Source organism: Cordyceps fumosorosea, assembly GCF_001636725.1.
Source record: "Cordyceps fumosorosea ARSEF 2679 chromosome Unknown scaffold_8, whole genome shotgun sequence".
In the NCBI taxonomy this organism is placed as follows: domain Eukaryota; kingdom Fungi; phylum Ascomycota; class Sordariomycetes; order Hypocreales; family Cordycipitaceae; genus Cordyceps; species Cordyceps fumosorosea.
Window position 1 is genome coordinate 563,658 of NW_017387308.1, and position 23,292 is coordinate 586,949.

Consider the following 23,292-nt stretch of genomic DNA (forward strand, 5'->3'; position numbering starts at 1 on the left):
TGATCAGGTGACTGCAGAGCACAACATAGTTAAATTACTGATGGCAAGGGAAAAAAGATGAAAATTCCAAAAAATCTAAATTCCGACTCAATTCAAAAACAGCACTTTGCACTCTTATTTTTCTACGTTACATAGTTGGCAGCCTCTGATTGCGCTCAGTGTGTTTTGCTGTGTAACCAGGTGTTTTTTTTGGCGTGTAAGGGCAGAAAAACCCTAAAGGCTGCCCAAACAAGTAAGCGAGCTGTCTAGCCCGCCCCCAAGCGCCCTTAGGGCAAAAGTTCAGAAATTGTCAACTTTGAGCGCCAGCGAACGCACGGTAGTCGAACCAAGTCATCACCAACCCTTCAAGTCGTCAAGATGGTGAGTGCTATGCGCCCTCATCCCTGAGTCTTTCGCGAGAATACGCCAGCCGAATTGTCCATTCGAAATGCAACGATCGAATCTGCCACCGCCGAATTTTTTCGTCACCGCCGATACGTCGCCATCCCACCTCGAACGGCCATGCATCGACTTCGAAATGGACTAGCGACGCTGCGATATTCAAAGCTATAAGACAAAGGGATAGGAGGAGCTCTCCTAGAATAAGCGTTGGTTTGTGATGGGAGCTGATCAATTGGTCTTCGTTTGTATAGGTCCGTTACGCTGCGACCGAGATCCTGCCCGCCAAGTCGGCCCGCGCCCGCGGCGCCTACCTCCGCGTGTCCTTCAAGAACACGCGCGAGACCGCCCAGGCCATCAACGGCTGGAAGCTGGAGCGTGCCCTGCAGTTCCTCGAGAACGTCAAGAGCCACGACGAGGCCGTCCCCATGCGCCGCTACGCCGGCGGTACTGGCCGCACTGCCCAAGGTACGAACGATCTTCACGAAATTTGTCTTGTTGGTCGGCCCAGGCGTTGAAGAGGGAGGGGGAGGAAGTGTCTGCCTGTGCGCGCTGTCATTTTAACGAATTTGCAAGCTCTGGCAGATGGGAGGGCGATAAGAACAAAGTTTTTCTTGGATATCCTGGAACCTCATGTACTGACAGGAACCAATAGGCAAGCAGTTTGGCGTCACCCGCGCCCGCTGGCCCGTCAAGTCGGCCGAGCACCTCCTCACCCTGCTCAAGAACGCCGAGGCCAACGCCGACGCCAAGGGCCTCGACACCGGCGCCCTGATCGTCAAGCACATCCAGGTCAACCAGGCCCCCAAGCAGCGCAGACGCACGTACCGTGCCCACGGTCGCGTATGTATAAACCCAAGCCCCTCTTCCCCCCATTTGAAGGGGAGAGGAAATTGAGAGATGCGTTGCCCGCTAACATGTTTTCCCACTCTAGATTAACCCCTACATGTCCAACCCCTGCCACATCGAGCTCATCCTCACCGAGGCCGAGGAGGTCGTCCAAAAGTCGGAGCAGGTCGTCGGCCGCGAGCACCTCAACGCCAGACAGCGCGGCGCCCGCCTCCGCAAGGCCCTGACCGCCGCGTAAGCCGGCTGTCGGAGACGGAGGGGAGAGAGAAGGGAGGAAGAGCGGACGAAAACCCAACACAAAAAGCTTAAATAAAAAAGCGAAAGAATCAATATCATCTCTTTGCCTTGTTCAGCCTTTTACTTTCCCGCCGCGTGAAACTTCGACGACTACAACATAGCAAGGGAAGAAGCAATGGTACCGACTTTTCCTCTTCTCTCCTCTGGTTCTGCAAATTCCTTCTGGACAAAGGCGTAACGACAAATGATTTTTTTACTCACAGCATCGGGGAAGGAAAAAGGGACAAAAAAGGATGACGCGGATAGAGAGAGGGGCGGGATCAATGTTTTGGGAGTTCCATGGTTTTTCCTACACTCAAGCTCGATCTGGGTTCCCTGCCATTTTGGTGTAGGTGTGTTTTTTCTCTCTTTTTGTGTGGCAAGTCTGGTTTATAGGGTGTCCGAGCATGGCATTTACAGGGGAAAACGCATGCGACGAATCTGTTATCCACGGTTTCTGCTTCGCAGGGGACAGTGTACTCTTGTTGACGAAATGAAGAATACCAACAACCTTTCTATTAAACGGTCCGATATCCTCGTATCGTGCCGATTGACTATGAGTTGAACCCCCATGGTAGACATAGCTTTAAGATGAAGCTGACAGCACGACGATCGAGCAACAACACTCCAGCCGATCCTTAAGGGATAAATAATGGGACTGCTTTTGCATTGTTGATTCTGAAATTTGTATAGTCGCGCTCATACGGATACTGCTGTGCGAGGAAGATAAAACAAGTCGTAAACTTTTCCTCCATTATATCCCGGTCATCCATCTTTGTCTTATTTCCGTCGTTTTCATTCTCTTGCGCGAAACCTTGTGAATACACCTCTTTCCTCTCGCTACAGCTTCCGGATGTCGGGGCGGGCGTCATTCAGCATTTCTCGCCGTCGCCTAAGTTCACACTACACTTAGCGAAGAAATAGGAATCCAGGCCCTAGATGAATCTACACGAACTAGGGCAGCAATAAGTAAAATAGAATTTTAAGATAGAAGTATTGTCTTAACCTATTTCCATAGATACGGAATGCCTGCGTAGGTACAGATGTACACTAAACGCCGACGATGACGCTTGCCTTCTTCCACGTGCCAGCGCTACACAGTTAACCCCCCCCAATCACACCAACGCCGTGAAACTACTTCCTCCCAACAACGTTGTTTTTTTCTTCACTTTCATTTACTTTATTATACCCCAATTCTCTTAGTTTCTCGCTCTCTTCTTTAGTACGCCGGACTACTAAGCACCGCGAACACTGCAAATTGCCCCGCGTCACTCATCGCCGTCGTGGAACACTGACATGGAGTTGGGTGCCCTCCATCTGTCTCGTAAAGCCTGGCAATCACTCTGAGGCTCCTCTGCACTACCACTTCGATCATCTAAAAGCAGTTGAGTGGTGAAGGTCTTGTTGCCCGTGACGGCCCAGCTCTACAGGGCTGCTGCTGGCAGAGCCCAACTTCAGCGTCGCTTTCGGGTAGTCACCAGCAGCTTGCTCTTGTGGAAGCCATCCCCCCGGTATTGCGCTTTTGCACAGTTATCATCGTTATATTCGCAGCTATGGAACCGCCGTCAGTCAGGAGGCAAGGTCATTCTCACTTTGGCCACGGCCAGAGCCTCGAATTGACCCAGGACTCATTCACAGCCACCTCTGCAGTTGTCAATCTGCCCGATCTCCCATTTGAGCTTTTTGGAGACACCACGTTGCTAATCTCGCGCATTGATATCAGAAACTTGCGTCTCGTCAATAAACAATGCGAGCCAAAGTTTCTGGGCACTACTTCCGAGAGGTAGTTGTTCCCGTTCGATCACGTCTGCTCGACACATCAGCTACCTTCCAACCCGTGTACCACAACATGCTTTCCTTGGGTGGAAGCCGAATCTTGGAGCAGCTTGGTCACCACATTTCTCGATTTGCGCTTTCTCTGGACGTTGACGAAGACGCACTGGCCTTGCCTCGTCCCAAAATAAGGCAGGAAGTGAAACGCTCCTTTTGGGGTTTGTATCGCTGCCGCGGTCTGGATACTCCCGATTTGAAGACCTTCTCGATATTGAAGACAATGCGGATAGGCATGAGAAGATGAAAGCAGCGCTGAGATGCCTGGTCAATGTCACATCTCTTGGTCTATGTTCCGATGTGGGTTTAGGTTTCTTGTGTGGTCCTGATCTTCAAGCAAAACTCCACACAATTCGCCAGCCTATTTTCACAGGCCAGAGAAACGGACGAGTAACGAAATGGCTAGACCCCAATCCTTCGTCTGTGATTACCGCTGCTGAAGCCTCTTTACGATCCCCGCAGATGAATTGGGGACGATTCCCGATTCCTAAAAATTGGAAGGAACTGATTTTGAAGGCAATGCTAAAGAATGCCGGATTTGAGGGGGAGTAGATGGAAACAGCCATCGCAATTCTCTTAAAGGCCGAGGGAAAGGCTTCAGTATCCGACATGGACTTTGATGAAAGCCGTGAACCTCGCTTACTGCAAGACTTGATCCAAACTGAGGACAGGGAATCGCGTGAACTTCACCGACAGCTGAATCTATCGCCAAGGCTTACAAAAAGGGCATCTACACTACAAGATTTTTCGTTGTTACCGAATGCATTAACCCGAGAGCAGATCGAGATGCTTTTTGAACTAGAAATGGCCTGTCGTGCCTGGACTGAGTCGTATATCCTATCCGCAATGGACTGCTCTGGAGAGGGCTGTTTCCAAAATCTCACGACTTTCAACATCGCCAAAATACCCAGCTCTCACTTGCACATCTTGAGTCGTTATGATTTCTGGAACGCCTTTCCGTCCTTGAAGAACGTTTCCCTCGGCGTGGTTGCGGATTGGCGTCCGCCTAGAAGTAATCTCGCCCAAGTGGCCGGCCGACGATACTGTGTCACCGCTCGAAGCTATCCCTCTTGCCCATAAACTGATAAACAACTTCATTGGTACTTGCCCCAAGATTGAGAGTTTCCATTTCGAATGGATCTGTGGTGGCGAGCTGGCTTCCGGGTGTCATCAGCGCGGCCAGTACGTCCTACCAGCTCCTTTTTTGCAGAGCCGGAGGGCATGTCTCGAAAGAGTATGGCCCGCGTTGGAAGAGACCCCAAGCTACTGCGGCTCCCGTACGTGAAGCACCTGTCGCTAAAGAATTGCTGGGTAGCGCCGCATGTGCTCCTCCAGGCTCTGCGAGGCTATGCTCTTACGTCCTTGGAAAGCGTTGAACTTGGAGGCGTTTCGCTATCTGCGATGCCAATGCGCCTGGGAAGCGGCCTAATGCTTCAATTATGGAATTCGGGTCTAGGTAGTGACCCAACAATGGCGTCCTCGCCAGAGCTTCCTTCCTGGATGTCGTGGGCGGGCCTCATTGAGCACTTCTCGCCGTCGGTCAAAGTTCACACTACGCTTAGCGAAGAAATGGATGATGCTGAGAAGCAAATGCTTGCCCAAGATCGACAACGCGCACTTCGGGTTCTAGGGCGCATCATTCCGGATGCTTCTAAACTTCCCAAAGAGGAAGCCATCTACGAGCTCAACTCGCTTACCTTTAAGTCTTGCGGCTATGTCGACCTCGACCACCCGGAATTTCGCATCCAATTGATACCGGGAATTCGGGTGCAGTTGCTTGCGAACATGATTCGCATACAATACTCACACTCACATGCCACGCAGTTCATGCAGCGCCGCACAGACCTGTTGCTGGGGAGAATTCTCAGGTGCGAGGTACCGAGCGACAGAGGGCCGTTTCACGTTTTCAAGTTCCGAACTGGGTGGGAGGATAAGTACCACAGAAATGTAATACAGGCCGCTATAGCCGATGAATGTTCCTCCGCTGGCATGGCTCGGTTCTCCGGTGCTCTCGTTCGTGAAGAAGCACTGATCCCTTGAGGGTGATGGATGTTCACCGAAGAAGCCAGTTAATGGCTGATCGGGCAAGTTACGGGTTGAACAGCCGTAGTAGCTCTAAAAAAGTGAATAAATATATTCAAGCAAAATATAAAAAGGCTACTAAGGGATAGTACTTACCTCATCGCTATAATTGCTATCATGGCTGGCCTCTGCCGCGCCGGCCTTAACAGCAGCTTTGCGAGCGGTGCCTCGCACAGTATTAGTGTGACCATGTAAATTTAAAAATCGACTATGCAAAAAGCAGCGTTCCCGGGATGTAATGGAGGAAAAGTTCATTATCTTCCGCCTTACGCGGCGACGCATCTCGTGGCTAGGAAGGATGAAAGAGGCAGATACATCGTAATTAGTTAAAAAAAAAAGCATAACTAGAATAATTTGAAGAAGTATCAATACAATACGGCGTGCATTCCTCCACCAGCAGGATGGCTACGTCAAATGATGAACATGACAGTAGCATTTCACCCATGGAGAGCAACGCGTGAGAGAGACAAAGAGTAGGACAAAAGTGACGCAACTAAAAAAAAACCCCCTGGACTCGTTTCCTTGAAATGCAACAACCAGTCTACTCACTTTGACCAGAACCAATACCTAAAGAGCATGGTATTAGCAGCTGCCCGACAAGCCCGATCCGAGAAGAAAACTTACTCTGCAGCGTACTCGACCTGGAAGGGACCGTTGAGGTCCTTGCACGTATCCGGCGGGCTACCACCGGCCGTCGACACGCGAAAGACCTCACCCAGGCCCTCCGTGGCGTCCTTTGTCGCCAGCAACCGCAGCCAGGGGACCGCGACCTCGCCCTTCTGGCCGACCGTCGCGGTGGACGGCGCGTCGGCGCTCGCGTTCTTGGCGCACGGGATGTGGCCCTGGCCGCCGAGGTCGAAGAAGGGGACGCCGGCGGCGGTGAAGTAGTGGTGGCCGGAGACGAGCAGCGTGGCCGGGCCGAGGCGGTCGCTCGTGTCGGCGGCGGCGGCGGCGGAGGCGGAGGCGTCAAAGTCGAAGTGGACGGCCATGCCGGGGATGTGGCCGCTGACGTCGGGGTACTTGGAGGCCAGGCAGGTGACGTTGAAGAGGGTGGCGACGGCGCCGACGGCCTTGGGCTTGGAGGACGGGTTCCCGTCGCAAGTGTAGTTTTGGGTGCCGCGGCCGACGGCGACGTGTCGGAGCTGGGAACCGGGGGCGGGCGAGGGCAGGCCGGGCACTGAGACGGACGAGGTTAGATGGATGATCCTGCGTCATGGAAGATGATTGGGGGCGCGGAGAGGGAAGAAAAAAAAACGATAAACAAAACTTACAGGTGGGCATCACGGCCTTGGCGAGATCACACGTGAGAGGCGAGCCGAGGGTGGATTTGGCATTTGGTACCTTGTCGGCGACGAGGTTGAAGTAGGTGGTGATGGCATTGAGGGCGGCGAGAGGGTTTGCGAGCGAGTTGATTTGCAGGTAGCTCGGGGCCGCAAAGGCTGTAGCAGCCATTGAGAAGGTAATCAGAGTACTGAGATGCATTTTTTTTTGTGTTTTTCAAGGATCCTGTTCCAGCGGGATGTGGTGAAGTCGTGATTCTTGGGAGACAAGGACAAGTCGTCGATGATGGAATCTGAAGAAAAGAAAAAAGAGGAAAATAAATCGATTGAGAAGACCCCAAGATGAGAAAACAAACAGACCCTAGGAAATTAAGGAAATAGACAAAGAAGAAAAAGGAAAAGGAAAAAAAGCACTACACAGTGTTGCCTGTGTGTTGATGCTTGTGTGTGAAGTGTAAGTGTTACTACTAAATAGAGGAAGGAAAGGAAAATCACAAGAGTGGAACAAAGGAGAGACATTTCTACAAGATATACCCTTGCCCTTGCATAGCACAGACAGCAAGCAGACCGCAAACTACATGCCCATGTCCATTGTTCGTGGCTGGCTGCCTTGTCCTGCGAAGAGCCGCAGCCGCCGTGGCCACCAGCCATCGGAGCCGGACGACCGTCCCATTCATTTCGGGGTGGGACGGGATTGGGATGCGTCGACCCGTTGGATTGGTCCGACATGGGGAAAGACTAAAAATAAGTTTGCGCATGTTCAGGTGGTGGGTGACATTGTCGCGTGGGAGCCAAGCTGACCAAGCTGTCTGCAAGCCAAGGGTTTATTGTGGAAGGGGACGTGGAAGGGGCTGCTAAATTGGGAGAATGGCGGGGGAAGAGGCGAGTCGGCAGGGGGGCCCCTAGGCGGGCGGTTAGAAGCGTGGCTGCTGATCCAATCAAATTGGCTGCGCGGAGATGGGCTGGATGGGGTGAGCTTTTTTGGCGGGTACGGGCCGCGAAGAGCAAGATGGATGATGGATGGATGATCATTGGCCGAGTGGAGGGTGCAAACGGCGCGTATGTAAGACTAGGCGTGGTTATGATTTTCCATCGAAGAGGGGGCAGGATGCATGCATTGTCTTCTTTGGAGTTTGAGATGAGTTCGTTCATGTATAAGATTTCCATCAATGCGGCGAACCTGAGCAACTTCATTCATGCTTGAAAATACACAGGTGTTAAAAAAAAAAGGGGGAGAAGAAGAAAAACCGCAAGGGTACTAACCTTGTATTATTTAGGGAAACCGTGGTCGACCAGTACAACACGGCCTCTACTACCCGTTCTGTCACACAGCAAGCCACGGATGGTTCTTCGGCGGCTATCCACCCAAATTATACATTACCCATGTCGTCATCTGCACCTCGCAGCCACTTTGACCAACCCACCCACCTCGGACCAAGCAAATCGGACTGCTGCAGCACCTCACTCCGGCACATGTGCCCTGGGTCTTAGATCAAATCCCACCCGCCCGCCGGGGCGTGTTGCTTGATTGGTCCCGACGGCTGCCATCCGAAACCTGACTTCGGTTGCGCGGCACTACGTTGCGCGGGCACCACCGAGCTTGAGATAACGTGTGCGTGCATGGAAGAAACCTGCAGTTGCATTTCATTGTAAATAGTCACGCAGTAATCCCGTCATCCAAGGTACGCGCTGCCAAGGAAGCTGACCAAGCTGAGCCAATCCCACGACATCCTTGACCTGGCCAATCACCACCAACAGCAACACGCCAAAAACAGACACCCAAGTTATTATTGTACACTCATTCGTCTACCCTACCATACGATTGCTAGCTTCCCGCAAATCCGTCCTCCTTCCATTTGCCACCACCATCCCCGGCCGCCGCCCCGTTGACCGCAGCGCCGGCCGCCGCCACTGAGGAAGCGCCCAAGCTGGCCCCATGCTTCTCTAGGTCCGACGCACCTAGCCAGTACAGGCACATAAACACCAGCAGGTGCAGCGCGACGCAATACGCTGCAAATAGATTCCTGCTGCTGCGCGACGCCAGCACCATGCGCGTGATGGAGTACACGGCCCGCTCAGGCAGGCTCATGCGCTGATAGGCCCGCGCTGATTCACGACCTCGAAACGCCGCAAACGGCGAAATATTTGATTCGTAGGCTGCCCGGTAGCGATCCATAGCCATTCCTGGATTGCCAGTTTCTCCAATAGCGACCGTTGAGGGGTTCGGGTTGCCTCCGTAGGCAGTCGCCGAAGACGACGTTGCGCCTGAGCGATTGTATGTCGAAATATACCGCGTCTTTTCATACAAGTTCAAGTTGTCCTTCTGCAACGCCGCCACCTCTTGTCGTAGCTGCTGCACTGTCCTGTGGCTCTCCGAAACCTCCTGCTCCAGCTGCGCATTCTTCTGCTTGAACCGGTCTCGCTGAGCTGTTACCATGGGAAGGATGCCGGACCCTCCGCCCATTGGCTCTCTCTCCCCACCTCCACGAGGATCTAATCCACTGATGATGGATGACGTTGGTGAGATTCGACCTCCGCGTCGCGTCTGTGCTCGCGTCACATACGTCCCTGCCATCGATGCTCCAGAGGGGAAAGCATTTGCTCCTTCCGCGTGCATCTGCTCCAAATCTCTTTCAAGTTTCTCATTGAGGTTCTGGCATCTTTCAAGCTCCGCATTCGTCTTGGACGTTTCTTCCTGTAGATCTTCCAGTCTTGTTTGCAGGTCCTGATGCGAAACTCTAAGAACTGTGAGCTCGTCGCCTAGTTTCTTGTTGCGACCCAGAAGCAGCTTCTCCAAGGAATTGCCTGCCTCGGCCCCACTGTCCTTGCCAGTTGGAATATCCTCCTCATCATCCCCTGTCGAGAATTCGATGCTCTTGAGCACTTCTAGTTCTTGCTTTACTTCATCGTAATCACTCCATTTCTGCACCTTTGATTTGAGTGATTCTTTCTCCTCCTTGAGTAAGGCCAATTCCCGCCCCGTCGACCGAACCTTGGTGTCCAACTCTCTCTTAAGACCCTCTTTCTCTAATCTTGTGCTGTCGAGCTTTCGAATGAGCGAAGAATTCTCGGATCGCATCCTCATGTAATCGGGATCGTCTTCTAAGGATGCCTTAGGGTGGGAAGAAACACTCGACTTCGCTTCGGCCAGTTCCAGTCTCATTTGCTCATTTCGCGACTCGACATCTGCCAGCCGCGAACTTGTGCGCTCCAAGTCGGCATGCAGCATTTCGAGCTCCGCCCTGGATGCTTGACTGCGCATTCCGTCTTGATCATCGCCGGCTTTTCCGAGGCGTTGATTTGTTTCGTAGGTAGCCTTGAGCTCCTGAAGTAGCCTCTCTTGACTCTCGACCTTCTCTTCGAGGCTCTTCTCTTTCGCCTCCCAATTGTCTTTGCGCTCGCCCAGCACAGCGTTCCATGACGACTCGATATCTTTCACCTTCGAGTCTAGGTTGTCCTCCAAGTCTTTTCGCGCTGCGGCCTCCGATTGTAGCTTCGACTCGGTCTCTTCGAGTTGCGCGGTAAGTTTCGCAACATTGGCTTGGAGGTGCGAGTTTTCTTCTCTGAGCTTAGGAGCTGTGTCTTCCGACACCAGCATGGCATCGACGGAGGCTTCCAGTAACGGATACGGGTCGGGCGCTTCGGAGATGGAAGAATATGCCTGAAGGAAGGCCGAATTGACAGACTTTGAGTGATTCGTCAAGAGGTCGATAAATGTTTGGTAGGCTGAGTAAAGTTAGCCTTCTCTGCTGGGACGGTGATCCGCCAGTTGTTACCTTTCAGCAATCCCTTGATCTCTGTAAGTTTCGTAGCATCGTCAAGCTTTCGAAAGTCCTTCGTTTTTTGGGCCAAGTCTTTGCGCTGCACCGTCGAGTCACGTTGATATGTGACGATATCCGAGGCGGTATTGTCGAGGCTCGAAGTGAGGGTTGTGAGATCGACGGCTGCGTCGCGTTAATAGTTGTCGTTTGTTTCAAGACAATTGCACAAATACTAACTTCTCCATGCAGAGATAGCATGCTGGAACTTGTTCCCAGCATCTCCAGATGCCCCAGGCTCCCCAGCTGCGCTTGGCGCCGCGGCTGTCGTCGTTGCCATGCTGGGTGCTTATTACACGACACAGGCAACACCAAGCTGAAGCATCCGCAATAATCAATCTCAAACAAAATTCAGACAGTGACAGAGCGACAACGCGCTTTAAGCGGTGGAAGGGTAGAGTGCAAAATGCCGTGGCACTGCGAGGTGTTCTAGGAGTAGAAGCTCCAGAGGTCCAGACACGTACGTTGATCGCGCCACAAGGGGCTGACGTCTGTCCGCCCCACTCAGCCTTCCAAAGCTTCCGCGCAACGGCATAGCATCACCTCTTAATCGACAAACACGATACGACGCTTTCGTCGAGCGGCCATGTTTGCGTGAGGCGGCGTATGCAGAGCTCTCAAATGACTTACGCGAAAGTATACGACAATGACGCAGCAGGGCGGTAGCCAGCGAGACCTACCGAGCGCAGAGAGTGGACCATACTTGTTGCAGCCACTGCTGGAAGAGGTACCCCTCTCCGAAGATGGTTCCAAGGGCGATGTTAAGATCAATTGTGTAGAATACTATGGTAATATCTCGCAAGAAGTGTCGCCTTTACCTCGCTAACGGACATCATAGATGGAAATCTCTACATCGGTACCTCGGCCTCGGAGCTATTACACCTTGTCCAGATCCCACCCGATCCTGCCGACAAAAATGGCAAACCGATGTATATTTCGGCATCAAGGCTCGCACCCCCATATCATGAGATCAATGGAGGGACGTGCCCCGGAGTACAGCAGATTTTGCTGCTGCCGCGCGCTGGCAAAGCCTGCATCCTTTGCAATTCGACCGTCACCTTTTACTCGCTGCCCGAGCTCACGCCAGTTTTCGAGTCAACACAAGTGAAAAATTGCAGCTGGATAGGCGGCATCGACCTGAACGAACCGATAACAAATGAAGGCACGAGAAACGAACCAGAAGCCATGGCGATATTAATGTCGCTCAAGAAGAAGATCCAAGTGGTTCGCATTGGCGATAATGCAAGGCCTGTCAAGGTATGCACATCTGCTACAATTCCGTGAGACTTACAGACTAATTGCTTTACGATAGAATATAGACTTTGCTGCAAGCTGCCTTTCCGTGCGCCGAGACACAATTGCATGCGTTGCGGATTCGAAAGTATACGCTCTTCTCGATGTCGATAAACAGCTGAAAATTCCCTTGATGAACATCTCATCCCTGGAGCCCCCAGCTTCGCCCGAGCCCCCAGCTCCGTCAGGAAAGGTAGATATAGGTGGAATATCCAGAAGCGCATCGACTTCGCACGCTGCCCGGCAATCCGTTTCTCAGAGTCACGCTAGGAGCTCCAGCCTCGGAGGGGCCATTCTGGGCAATTTGGGCCGCCAACAGGACCAAGTTGGCGGCGCATCACGGAACTCCTCTTCTCCAGACCAGCCTGGTACACCGCAGTCTGGCCTCGCTACTGACAAGGCTCTGCCTGATGTCCCCTCGGAAGCCCGACAATCGTCTGATATGCCGCGCCCCGCGGCATTACAGCCGCATATTGCGTCACCCACCCCGGATGAATTTCTGATAGTAACTGGTACTACACCTGAAGAAGTCGGCATTGGCATGTTTATCAATCTGGATGGCGAAATCACTCGGCCAACCATCTCATTCGAAAAATATCCCGAACAGGTCGTCGTAGATGGTGGGACCGCGAACTTGGCATCATCACGAAGCGGGTTGTCTGATGACGATGACGGTTATGTTCTAGCTTCCTTGGATATGGAAAACCGCGAGGGCTCAAGATTTGGTATTGAAATCCAGCGGGTGGATGCGGGAAGTGAGGCTCACCCTGAGAAACACTGGCTGTTTGCTGCAAACCTAGAGCCGAATGGTCCGTACGGAATCCAATCACTGCTTGGGAACGAAGACATGAAGTTTGAAGAGATTGTGAAGAAGCTCAGCGAGAAGCGCTTCTCATCTTTCCCCAGTCCCACCGCTGCATCTGTGGCATCTTTGAAGAGCCTCGACTCTCGTACTGCCTCGTCCATGGAGCGCCTGTCTAAGGAGCAGGAGCTTTTCGAAAGAAACTCTGACTCCCAAGACGACGATTTGCCTGATGGTTGGGAGACCTCCCGTGTATCCGAAGGAGAGGAGTTCGCTCGAAGATTGGCAAAAGTATCAACCACACTGGTTGCCTGGTCGGACGACAAAATTTGGTGGACAGTTCGAAACCCACTCATTTTACAACTGGAAAATGCGCTGGGAGCTTCTAATGACAGTCAATTGCTGCCTGGCAAGCTCGATACAGAAGCCGTCTTCGGCACGGTAGCCCGGATCCGCCGCCGGGAGGCGAAAACAGAACTCGAATTTATGACTTTCCGATACATGCGCCAGAAGGCAGGCATCTTACTCTTAGGTGCTCTGCTCCTCGCACCACCACACAAGGAACTTACAGATGCAGAAATCTCTGCCATGGAAGAAATATTCGCTGATAGTCAACTGGACCCAAGAGTTGTGCTTTCCATGATTCCCGGAATCAGAAACGAGATTATCGAGGGACGAAATGGAATCTGGATATATGGCGGTGTGAAAAAAATCACGGAAATGATCCTTTGCAGTGATCAGTTCGAAGCCATCGCAAAGAACAGTATCGGGAATCTGGAGTCGAGAACACTTCACTTCCTCCGCCGTTTTCTTTCCGCCTGGCGAAAAATGAAAGGATTCGGAAGTGTGCCGGATGAGCGAGAGGTGTTCAGAACGGTAGAGGCTGCGCTGCTCCTTGTCCTTCTGGAGTTGGATCGACGCGCTCCCAAGGCACTTGGAAGGCACAGCCCTATCAAGATTGAGCTCCACGAGCTTGTTGATAAAGGAGTGGACTGTTTCGATCGTGCAGTGGATATTTTGGAGTCTCACCATCGCCTTTTTATCCTCAGTCGCTTATATCAAAGTCGAAAGATGGCTGGTGATGTCTTGGCGACATGGAGGCGGATAATCGAAGGCGAGCGCGACGACGGACAAGAATTTCAAGATGGCGAGCTGCGCATCAAAGATTATCTCTCAAAAATAAGCAACCAATCACTGGTGAAAGAGTACGGTGTCTGGCTAGCCAGACGAAATCCAAAACTCGGCGTGGAGATATTTGCCGAGGATAAGTCTAAGGCTGCCAAGTTCGAGCCCGCACAGGTGGTTGAGATGTTAAGGAATGAGGCACCTATGGCGGTGAAGCACTTTCTCGAACACCTCACCTTTGGCAAAGGCCACACGGCATACATCAACGAACTCATCTTCTACTATTTAGACAGTGTCATTGGCGATTTGGAGGCGTCAGAGGCAAGTCGAGATGCTGTCATGGTAGCATACGCAACATACAGGGCATTGGAAGCACCAAAGCCCACGTACCACCACTTCCTAATGGCAAATACTTCGGAAGATAATGAGGTGTGGCAGAACCGACTGCGGCTGCTTCAGCTTCTGGGTGGAGCAAATGACTACAATACCTCCCGCATTCGACAGCGCATAAGCCGCCTGTCCGGTGACCTGCTGGTGCCGGAGACCATTATACTTGCTGGCAGAGAAAGCCACCACGAGCAAGCCCTGCGCCTCCTTGTCCACAAGCTTGGCGATTACGACTCGGCCGTGTCATACTGCCTACGCGGCGGAGCCAGCGTCTTTTCCACGCCCGAAGGGACGCCCTCGCGACGGCGGCGGGGCGGCGACGCGGCGGCTTCCCCTTCTGCGGAGGACCAGCAGCGGCTGTTCCGCGCGGTGCTACGCGAGTTCCTCGCCATCGATGACGCCAGCGAGCGCGTGGAGCAGACGGGCGCGTTGCTGGAGCGCTTCGGGGGATGGTTCGACCTCGACGAGGTGCTGCATCTCGTGCCCGACGGCTGGTCGGTGGACGTCGTGGCGGGGTTTCTGGTCGGCGCGCTGCGACGGCTGGTGCGTGAGCGCCACGAGGCCAGGGTGGCGAGCGCGCTGAGCGGCGCGCAGAATCTGCGGGTGAGCCACGACTTGATCACGACTATAGAGGGGAGAGGCCCGACGATGACGGAGGCGGAACAGCCGGCCGAGGCTGCCTGAGCTCGCCGAGTCTCGTTCTCTGAACGAATCATGATGGGCAATGTACATGTAGCGCCAATATATTTGAATTGTGAACAATATTCTCATCAAACAAATGACTACGTTGTCGTTCATCTTGCTCACGAATGACGAATAAGTGATAGTGGTTTTGCGAGTCAGCAAGTCACGTCATTGCTGCGAACGGGGGAGGGAAGCCACTCCGTTTCGCGAGCCACTGTGGCGGACAGAGCTGAATGAGGTTATTGTAGAGAGACCTATCGCAGCCATGAGAAATGCCAAGACACATGACAGACAGCCGCATTTCCCCTTCGCGGCCGGCAAGACGACCAACGCCGTTACCACTATCGGACGGAGACAGGACAACTACGGACCGCCCAAATGAGGTGAAAGACTTGGCATTTCTTGCCGCAAAAGAGAGGTCGTCCTTTTTTTTCTATTTCTTTGTTGAACAGGCAAAGGAAGAGCAAAGCTGCTATAAGAAAGTTACCAAACAACTTGGACGAAACATCGCAATCACCGAGGTAAGAAAGGGTTCGAGAGTGGGATGAGCGCGGGCGTGGGACGATTCAGCCGCAACGCCAATTTTCTGGGGTAAGATAAACTGCCCACGCATTTTATCGGAACTGAGACACTTTGGGTTGTTGGCTGCTCGTCGTATTGCGACAAAGTGGCAGCTTTGGCCCCATGCCCGTTTCATGCACTCTGCGAGAAGAAAAGACGACCGCGACGCACACCACTTGTTAGCCTCTCCATCTTTCATAACTTGGTCTTGTTTGATGGTTTCAGCTTCTTCTTTATCCTCTCAGCTGGGCGTCTCGGCACTTGACTTTGTGTGGCTTTTGGTTCTCCAGAGGGGGAGGGTTCTAGATCTTGTGAAATGGGGTATAAGATGAGCTGCTTCCCCCCGCCCTCTTTCCCTTCCGCTCCATCCTTGAAGTTGACATTGAGATTCGCGTTCTTCGTTTTTGCTTGCTGCAGTACTCCTCCAAGTGAGGTTTGGGCAGGTAACGGTATCACGGATACGCAAAGGCGCCACAAAACGATGGATATATCGGAACCCGAGGTCCAATTCCGACACCGCCTCAACTCATATCACCGGCCACTTGCAGGGCATCGTGGCCACACAATCACATGTGATACTACCGCAATCACAACGAGACACAGGCTTCCAAAGTATTTGCTTTGAGATGAGTTGTATTAACAAGCAAAATTATTCAAAAAATTGAACTGAATATAAAATCCGAGACTGGATACCCAGCCGAGGTGGAGGGGAGGGGAAACTGACACCCTTGGCCCTTTTAACCCAAGATTGTAACAAACCGAGATTAAGCAAAATAAACGCCAACCGTCTGTTCCATCAAAAAACAGCATGCAGAGAAATCCGCTAAAAAGAACAACGCAGATGACAAACAACGAGAGCAGGGTATCAATCAATCCACGGCACTGGCCTTTCTTCTCCCAGGAAAGCGCGCTGCAAAGCCGATTCGACTCTTGCAGCAAAAAAGGTTGGAACAAACACATGTTCCCCATTATAAAACATTTCTTCCCAATATTTCCTTCATGTCATGTAAAAACAAACTCGGGTACGCCTGATCGCAATGCATTTGTAAAGCCCGAAAACTTGCCGAAAACGTGAAGTCCGGCAAATCGCCCTCGAAAAATCGTGTACGGGAAGGGGCAGAGGCACACAGCAAGTCATAACATTCCGCTTTTTGATCATTCAGCATGACTTCACGAAGAAGCGGAAGCGGCGTCTGTGGTGGTCTCGGGGGTGCTGAGGATTTCCTGCACCCTCTGCATCTCGAGAATCTGCTCCTCAGTAGGGTCATCGGAGACCCAAGGACCCTTTTCATCGTCGGTGGCGTTGAGGAAACCTTCGGCGCGCTTCATGGTCTGCACGTCGAGGTCGGTGACGTAGGATTTGCCATCCGAGAGCTTGAGGCGGACCTCGCGGTCGGTGGAAAGCATCAGGTCATCCTTGGCCAAGCGACGGCCGCCATCAAAGACGGCCATGATGCGCTTCTTCATGGTCATTTGACCCTTGTCGAAGCCCCAAGAGGAAGGGTAATCTTTGCGGTTCTTGCGACCACGTGTCTTGCCAATGAGAGGGACACCGCCGCGGGAATGGGTCAAGCCACGCGACTTGGAAACACCGTTCACAAGTGCAAGCTTCTTCTTGGGTGATGAGTTGAGGCGGTCCTCACCATCATCCTCCATATCATCGTCCTCGTCGTCATCCTCGCCAGGGGTAGACTGGTTCGTGGGAGTCGTAGTGGGCAGATTGTTCTTCTCCAGAGTCTGGTGAACGCTGCTGTCATTCTCCACCTCGGCAAGGCGCTGTGCGTTGATGGCCTCGGCGGGGTCCTCCTGCTGAACAATGCGTAGAACACAGTCGTCCAGATGCTCGTAGAAGTCTTGGGCGTTGGAGAAGGTCTGGGAGCAAGTGCTGCACTTGCCGGTAGCATCAGGAGCGTAACCAGTAAGCTTCTTGCCGGGGTTAACGGCGGTGGGGGCCTTCTTGCGGGAGTTGGGCGGCGTCTGCTCGACGCCGTGGACCGTTGTCAGATGGCGCTTGAAAACGTCGGCGCGGTTGAAGGACTTCTCGGCGGCCGAGCCAGAGCCAGGGCAGAAACCGCAGACCATGGTACCCTTATAATGGGTCAATGTGTGGCGGTTCTTGTCGTACTTGCGCGCAAAGCCCTTGACGTGGTACTCGCAGGTCTGAATAGGGCACTTCTCGGGACGCTCAGTCTGGTGGGTGAGCATGTGCGCCTTGAGGTCCTTGAAAACCTTGCCACAGTCGGGATAGGTGCAGCGCTGGCGCTCCTTGTTCTCGTCGCCGGAGGGATACTCGGCAGAGCCCGGCGAGATGAAGCCGGGGCCGACCATGCTCTGGCGGCGACCGGTGGGGTCCATGGGCGTGCCGTAAGGGCTCTGAGCGAAGCCGGTCTGGAAAGAGCCGTTGTGGAGATAAGGTGAAGAGGAGCTTGTGCGCATCATCGAGGGTTGTGGCGAGGCGGCGAGAGAGGGCGACGCAGGATACGGGTGAACGGGCTGGTGGAAGCCGGCATCATATGGCGAAAAGGACATTGGGTTGGGCTGTCCAATATCCGGGTGGATCAGCGAGGGATCTGGAGGAACCGGGTTCATCTTGTCAGTAAAAGCTGCCACGGCAGAGCACCGGAGTGCGGCGCGAATTGACGGTAAAAGAAAAGCTTTGCTCGAGAGGATTGTGCAGCAACGTCTGTGATGATGGGCAATAGGACTAATGAGGAATGAAAAATTCAAGGTTCAACGGTGGCGCCAGCGTTGTGGACGTGGCTGGAGCTTCCAGCGAGGGAGAGGGGCTCGAGAGGGCCGAGCTAGATATGGGCAAGAGAGGGCGAAGGCGTGGTTGATGGAGCGGGTAATTGGGGCGCTAACTTTGGTGGGCAAATGGATAGACTGATGGCAGCCACAGCAATGTCTCGGTTGGATAAATGAACCGACGCTCCTCTTGTGATAGGACAGATGCTGGGGAGGGAATGAAGAGACCAGGAGGGTATAGGTAGGACAAGATGGAAAGGGGGAGCAAGAGTGGAGATAGATGATGGAAGTGAGGTTATATGAAAAAGCAGAAAGGTTGATGACGATGGATGGAAGAAGGTAGAGCGCTGGATGCAGGCCGGAGGCGGGCTGAAGATTTGCGCTGCAGTCATCAGAAATGGCGCTGCAGGAGGGAGCTCTCAGCGGGCCAGGATGATGATGGGGGATGGTGGGTGGTGGGTGCTGAGTGGTGGTTGCCGATGCAGTGGTGTGGTGTGGCGAGCGGTGCTGGGCTGGTGGCCTCCGAGAAGTGAACGAACTGTGTGGCACAGGCTGGCTGTGCTGTGCTTTGCTGTGCAGGGCATTGCAGCGCACGTTTGTACTGGTCGATCGCTCCTGCCGTTGCGACCAGTACCGGCTCCTTCGTCTTCGTTGGCTGTGCAAGTGGCCAGCTGAACTCAAGGCCGGGGCAAGCGGGTCTTGCTCGGCGATGTGCGCTAGGCCGACCTGAGCGACCCGCGTTGCCTTGCATCAGAAGCAGAACCCACCATTGGACAGAGACCGACGCTGCCTCGGCGCTGCATTTCCCATCCATCTGCGCAAGGCACGTCATTCCCGTCCCGTCTCCTCTCCGGGGATGTCTCGCTTGAGAAAGGTGCCGAGGAATTCAATAAGAAACCAGATGAACGAACGAATGGGCAGGGAAAAGGAGCTGACACTTTGTGTGCGGATCACGACGAGCAAAGCATGCAAAAAATGAAACAGAAAAGAAAAGAGAAAAAAAAAAAAGAGAAAAACTCACCAACAAAGGTCTTGGCATGTGTAAAGTCAAATGTCGAGAGATCATCCATATTAGAGCTCGAAAACGTCGGGTAGTCGCCTCCGGTCATGTAATCGCCGACGATGCTCGGCTGCATCGTCGCCCACTCGGGAACGCCCAGGTGGCCGCCGGTATGCGACTGAGGCGATCCGACGACCGAGGACGGCGCGGATGGCGCCGAGGCCGTCGACAGGCCCGACGACGACAGTCTCATGTCTCCGTCGTCCGGGTATGTGCTCGGGGAAGTGCGGCTGGCGTTGAGGATGTAGTTGGGGACACCGCCATCGGCTCCATACATGGTCTGCTCGAGGCCGCCCATGGTGGTCGCGAGGGAACCGGCATACGCGCCGTAGGCGTCGGCGGGGATGCCCATGTCCATCGGACCTGAAGTGAAGGCGATGCCGTGGGAGGCGTGCTCTGAGTACCGCGTCATGTCCTTTTCGTCCTGTTGGAGGAACATGGTGAAAGTTTGTTCAGTCATGGCGGAGAAGTTGTGAGTGGTGTGTGAGGCTTTGGGGGAGGCCGTTATTTGCGGGTTTGCTTTGGGAAGTCGCAATCAGCCTCTCGGAACCCTGGTTCTTCTGCCGAGCCTCAAAAAGAGAGCTCTCGAATACGACTTGGCCAGAGGCGGGTGGAAAAGGGAAGGGGAGTCTTGAGACAAGGCGCAAATCTATCGCATTCCACAATACGTTGTCTCGTCTGGGCAGTCGAACGATTTGTGATGTTGGCGGATTGGTGTAAATGGCGCTGAATCCAGACGCGTAGGAATGCTTCTATTGGGCGGTAGTCTGTTCTAGATTGTGTATTGTCTAGAATAGGACGGAGAAGAGCGAGTGTCGGCGCAACGGTCGTGGCAAGGGGCGTAGAGGAGGGCAGGATGAGTGCAATGAGAAGGTGTGAGCTTGTAAGTCGAAGCAGGATAGTTCGGCAAAACAAGATGCGAGCTGAGTGTCGTAGCGTGGTATAATAAGGGTATCGAATCGTAAAAAGATTGGAAACCCAGAGTTGAAAGTGCGTAAAGAAGGCTGCGGGATGATGCGGGTTGGGGGCTTCGACGTAGATATAGACCCGAAGCTATGCAGGACGGACAAGGAGCGGATCTGCTTGTTGTTGGTAGGGGAGGGGAGGGGAGGGGAGGAAGGAGGGGGGTGGTCAGAAAAAGACGAGATGCTAGTCAGTGACTACAGAAAATTGTACTTTGGCTTCACATAAGCAAGGACCAGGACGCAAAAAGAAAACAGGCGTAGTTAAAAGCAACACCCAGGGTTAATTCACTAGTTACATGGTAGATAGGTAGGTAGGCAGAGGGAAGAGCGAGGCGGGTGGGAGGACAAGGCAGCCTTTCCGCGTTTACTCACACACCTCCCTGAGTGGGAGGGGTGTGAGCGTTGTTGTTGCGAGGGACGGGATAGTTAGACGAAGAGACATGGACCACTGGTCCCTCCCCCCGGGAAGAGGGGGGGACCGCTTGGCCCAAGCCCCAGAGCAAATCAAGAAGCCAACCGGGGAGGGGTGTGTACCGGTTGTCTAGTGCTGGCGCTACGATACTGGTACGGAGTGAGGTAGGCACAGGTTAGACTGGGGTGGTTGCGCGGTGGGTGTACCAGTAATCTGTACTGTGAATATGAGAGGTTGTATTGCGATGAAGTGGACGGTGCAAGAGAGTTTTTGGTGGGTTACTTGCCGGCTTACCTTGCAAGACTTTCTGCCTGTCTATCTACTTTGGTATGGGGACAGGATGCAGCAGAGATAGAGTGCTCACGGCCACTCCGCGTTTTTATTGTTTTTATTGCTTTTTTTTTTGGCTTTCTTTTCCTTCTAGAACGACTTTTCCGAACTCGCCGTGCATGAAGGAATAACACCACAAACTCCGGGCGCCTCCGCCAGGCAGACGTCGGGCGAGCGCGTTCGCAGAGAGAGGAGTCACCGACTGAGTTGGGTAGTCACCGAGCGAAAAGACCGGGGGAAGCTAAAATAAATACTTTCAACGCCCTCCCGTCATGAAATGCGCCGCCCCAGTGGAAAGGCAAGCGCTGCGAGTTTCTGTCAACTAGAGAAACTAAACTTGGTCCGCATCCCCAGTGACTCGTCGGTTGTAGCCGGTACGGGGACTTTGATAACCTCGAAGTGAGACGGCAAGGCAAGTGGGAGGAAAGGCAAAAAGAGACGTACAGAAAAGATGGTGTGAAGCAGGATGCCATCTCCAGTTCGTTCGCCCCGTGCTAGTACTTGTCGGGAGCTCTACAGCGCCGTTTCCCTGGAGAATGAGAGAGGAAGTGCGATTTGATGGGAAGATGACCCTATTTCTGCCCCATCTGCCCATGGGCGGAATTGGCGGGTGAGTCGGGGTGACATGCTCTGATGCCATCCATGCCTGGGTGCGACTTGATGAAGTGGCCCGACCCCCCGGTCACACACAAAAGTGAGTGGTTCGTCTATTTCGATGCTAATCCTCAAGTTGGGTATTTCCCAGCAACTCGACCACGTAAAACTAGCACACCCTTCTTCACTTCATATTTAGCCCGTTGCATGACTTGATCTTTTGGACTAAAAGCACTGGCATGATTGAAAAGCCAAATGAGTGGAGAGGGACTTCGGAAAGCAACCCTTTACCTGACTGGGAGCAAGGAAAATGCATCCATCTAGACATGACAAGAGCCAAAATTCCCCAGTGGGTTTTTAGCGACCCTCCCTGTCCATTTTGACGTTGTTATATTTCTTGGTGCCGGCAGGCAAACCCCAAGGCCCCCATCCTCCACCAGCAAAGCAAGCTCGCCATCTCGACGTCGTCTCAGTCCACTTTCTTTTCAGTTACAGATTGCCATCGTCATGGTACACGCTGTTGCTGCTGCCCGTGACGTCGTTTCCGCGTCCTCTTTGTCTAGCAATACAGTGTCTCTTAAATGTCGGTAGTTGTGACTTGATGCGGTCTCTCATGTATAAGGGCCCCCTCTCAATGCAAGGATGCAGAGGACTGACACCTGTGTCTTTGAGTTGAATATACTTGGATCATTTTTTCCAAGACGCCGCCGCTTGCGCGACGCCCTGCCTCGCCCCAGGCACTATGACGATAGGGGTGTGGCGGCGACCAGCGTCCCTAGCCACCTCTCCCAGTGATCGGGGAGCTCCTTGCCTGTCCCTCCCGGCGCCTCCTGTCTGCCACCTGTTTTGTATCTTTCAGTGGCCCATGTCACTTCGTTTATTCTCACAAGAACAAGCAGTATCACCCACCCGTGCGAGATGGCACAGGCCGGTCAGTGGTGTTCTACTAGCAGGTACATATGTCACTTACTAAACTACCACAACAGCCCATTGTTATCTAGTCTATGCGTTAGCAAGTTACTCACCTCCAACGTCTTTATGTTGTTAGTGCCAGTAATCCGGGCATCAAGTTGTACCGAATGTTGCCTAGGTTGGTAGGCAACTGCCTCCTCTAACTAATAAGTCTGCTGTTGTTGCTTCTCGTTAGTTAGCAGTCCAAAGACAATAAACCCGCAATAACCCGCGACGGACAAAAACAGCCGCCATGCCGGCCTCATCTCCCCTCCCAAGCCCAAGTTGGCTTTTGTAAACGAGACAGATTTGGGCAAATGATTCGAGACGCGCCCCCCTCTTTTGGGTGACCAAGGCGGCCGGATTGGTGGCATCTCACTCCCCGCCAACCCATGCCGTGTATGTACCTTGCTCTCTTGCATCTACTTACGCCTGTACTTTATTATGATGGGGGGGGGAATGCATTTTCCTCTTGTCTTCAGGACTGGCCCCCATAATGCACCAGATGGCTGTAAGACATGCGTCTGCCATGCGAGCTGGGTCTCCATTGCCCCTCCCAGACATCTTTTTTTAGGACACGTCTCTCCAACCGGACTTACCCTTGTATGGCTTGCTCTTGTTTTTTCTTGTTCATACTGGTAGCAATCCCCGATGCATGTCGGGGGAGGAGGGGGAGGGATATTCGACATGGGCAGAAAAAAGTAACGGAGATGCACGAATTGCATGTGTGTCGTACAAGACGCACAAATGGGAGAAGTCGGAGGGCCAAGGCTCTCCCCAAAACGTCATTGCCACGGTTTTGGTCGTTTATCGGACTTTTTCCTTTTAAGCAGCACCAGGCCTGTTCGGCCCGTAATTTAGAAACATGAT

General features: G+C 53.1%; 6 protein-coding genes across 6 annotated transcripts; 3 read left to right on the plus strand and 3 right to left on the minus strand.

The window, feature by feature from the left end:
• Nucleotides 1-357: 357 nt before the first annotated feature.
• ISF_04014 (60S ribosomal protein L17) lies at nucleotides 358-1,465 on the plus strand (the record flags this gene model as incomplete). Its single annotated transcript, XM_018847620.1, has 4 exons — nucleotides 358-360; nucleotides 633-846; nucleotides 1,034-1,221; nucleotides 1,313-1,465. 4 exons carry the CDS (start codon nucleotides 358-360, stop codon nucleotides 1,463-1,465), a joined length of 558 nt encoding a protein of 185 aa, XP_018705200.1.
• A 3,338-nt stretch (nucleotides 1,466-4,803) lies between these two features.
• Nucleotides 4,804-5,373, plus strand: ISF_04015 (hypothetical protein; the record flags this gene model as incomplete). The annotated part of the gene is made up of 1 exon (XM_018847621.1): nucleotides 4,804-5,373. One exon carries the CDS (start codon nucleotides 4,804-4,806, stop codon nucleotides 5,371-5,373), a length of 570 nt encoding a protein of 189 aa, XP_018705201.1.
• Nucleotides 5,374-5,960: 587 nt separating this feature from the next.
• On the minus strand, nucleotides 5,961-6,867 carry ISF_04016 (hypothetical protein; the record flags this gene model as incomplete). Its single annotated transcript, XM_018847622.1, has 3 exons — nucleotides 5,961-5,982; nucleotides 6,040-6,592; nucleotides 6,687-6,867. 3 exons carry the CDS (start codon nucleotides 6,865-6,867, stop codon nucleotides 5,961-5,963), a joined length of 756 nt encoding a protein of 251 aa, XP_018705202.1.
• A 1,653-nt stretch (nucleotides 6,868-8,520) lies between these two features.
• Nucleotides 8,521-10,793, minus strand: ISF_04017 (casp; the record flags this gene model as incomplete). Its single annotated transcript, XM_018847623.1, has 3 exons — nucleotides 8,521-10,421; nucleotides 10,472-10,639; nucleotides 10,694-10,793. The coding sequence occupies 3 exons, from the start codon at nucleotides 10,791-10,793 to the stop codon at nucleotides 8,521-8,523; spliced, it is 2,169 nt and encodes a 722-aa protein (XP_018705203.1).
• A 366-nt stretch (nucleotides 10,794-11,159) lies between these two features.
• On the plus strand, nucleotides 11,160-14,804 carry ISF_04018 (Vacuolar sorting protein; the record flags this gene model as incomplete). Its single annotated transcript, XM_018847624.1, has 3 exons — nucleotides 11,160-11,301; nucleotides 11,352-11,770; nucleotides 11,826-14,804. 3 exons carry the CDS (start codon nucleotides 11,160-11,162, stop codon nucleotides 14,802-14,804), a joined length of 3,540 nt encoding a protein of 1,179 aa, XP_018705204.1.
• A 1,731-nt stretch (nucleotides 14,805-16,535) lies between these two features.
• ISF_04019 (Zinc finger domain-containing protein, C2H2-type) lies at nucleotides 16,536-19,630 on the minus strand (the record flags this gene model as incomplete). Its single annotated transcript, XM_018847625.1, has 2 exons — nucleotides 16,536-17,935; nucleotides 19,132-19,630. 2 exons carry the CDS (start codon nucleotides 19,628-19,630, stop codon nucleotides 16,536-16,538), a joined length of 1,899 nt encoding a protein of 632 aa, XP_018705205.1.
• Nucleotides 19,631-23,292: the final 3,662 nt, after the last annotated feature.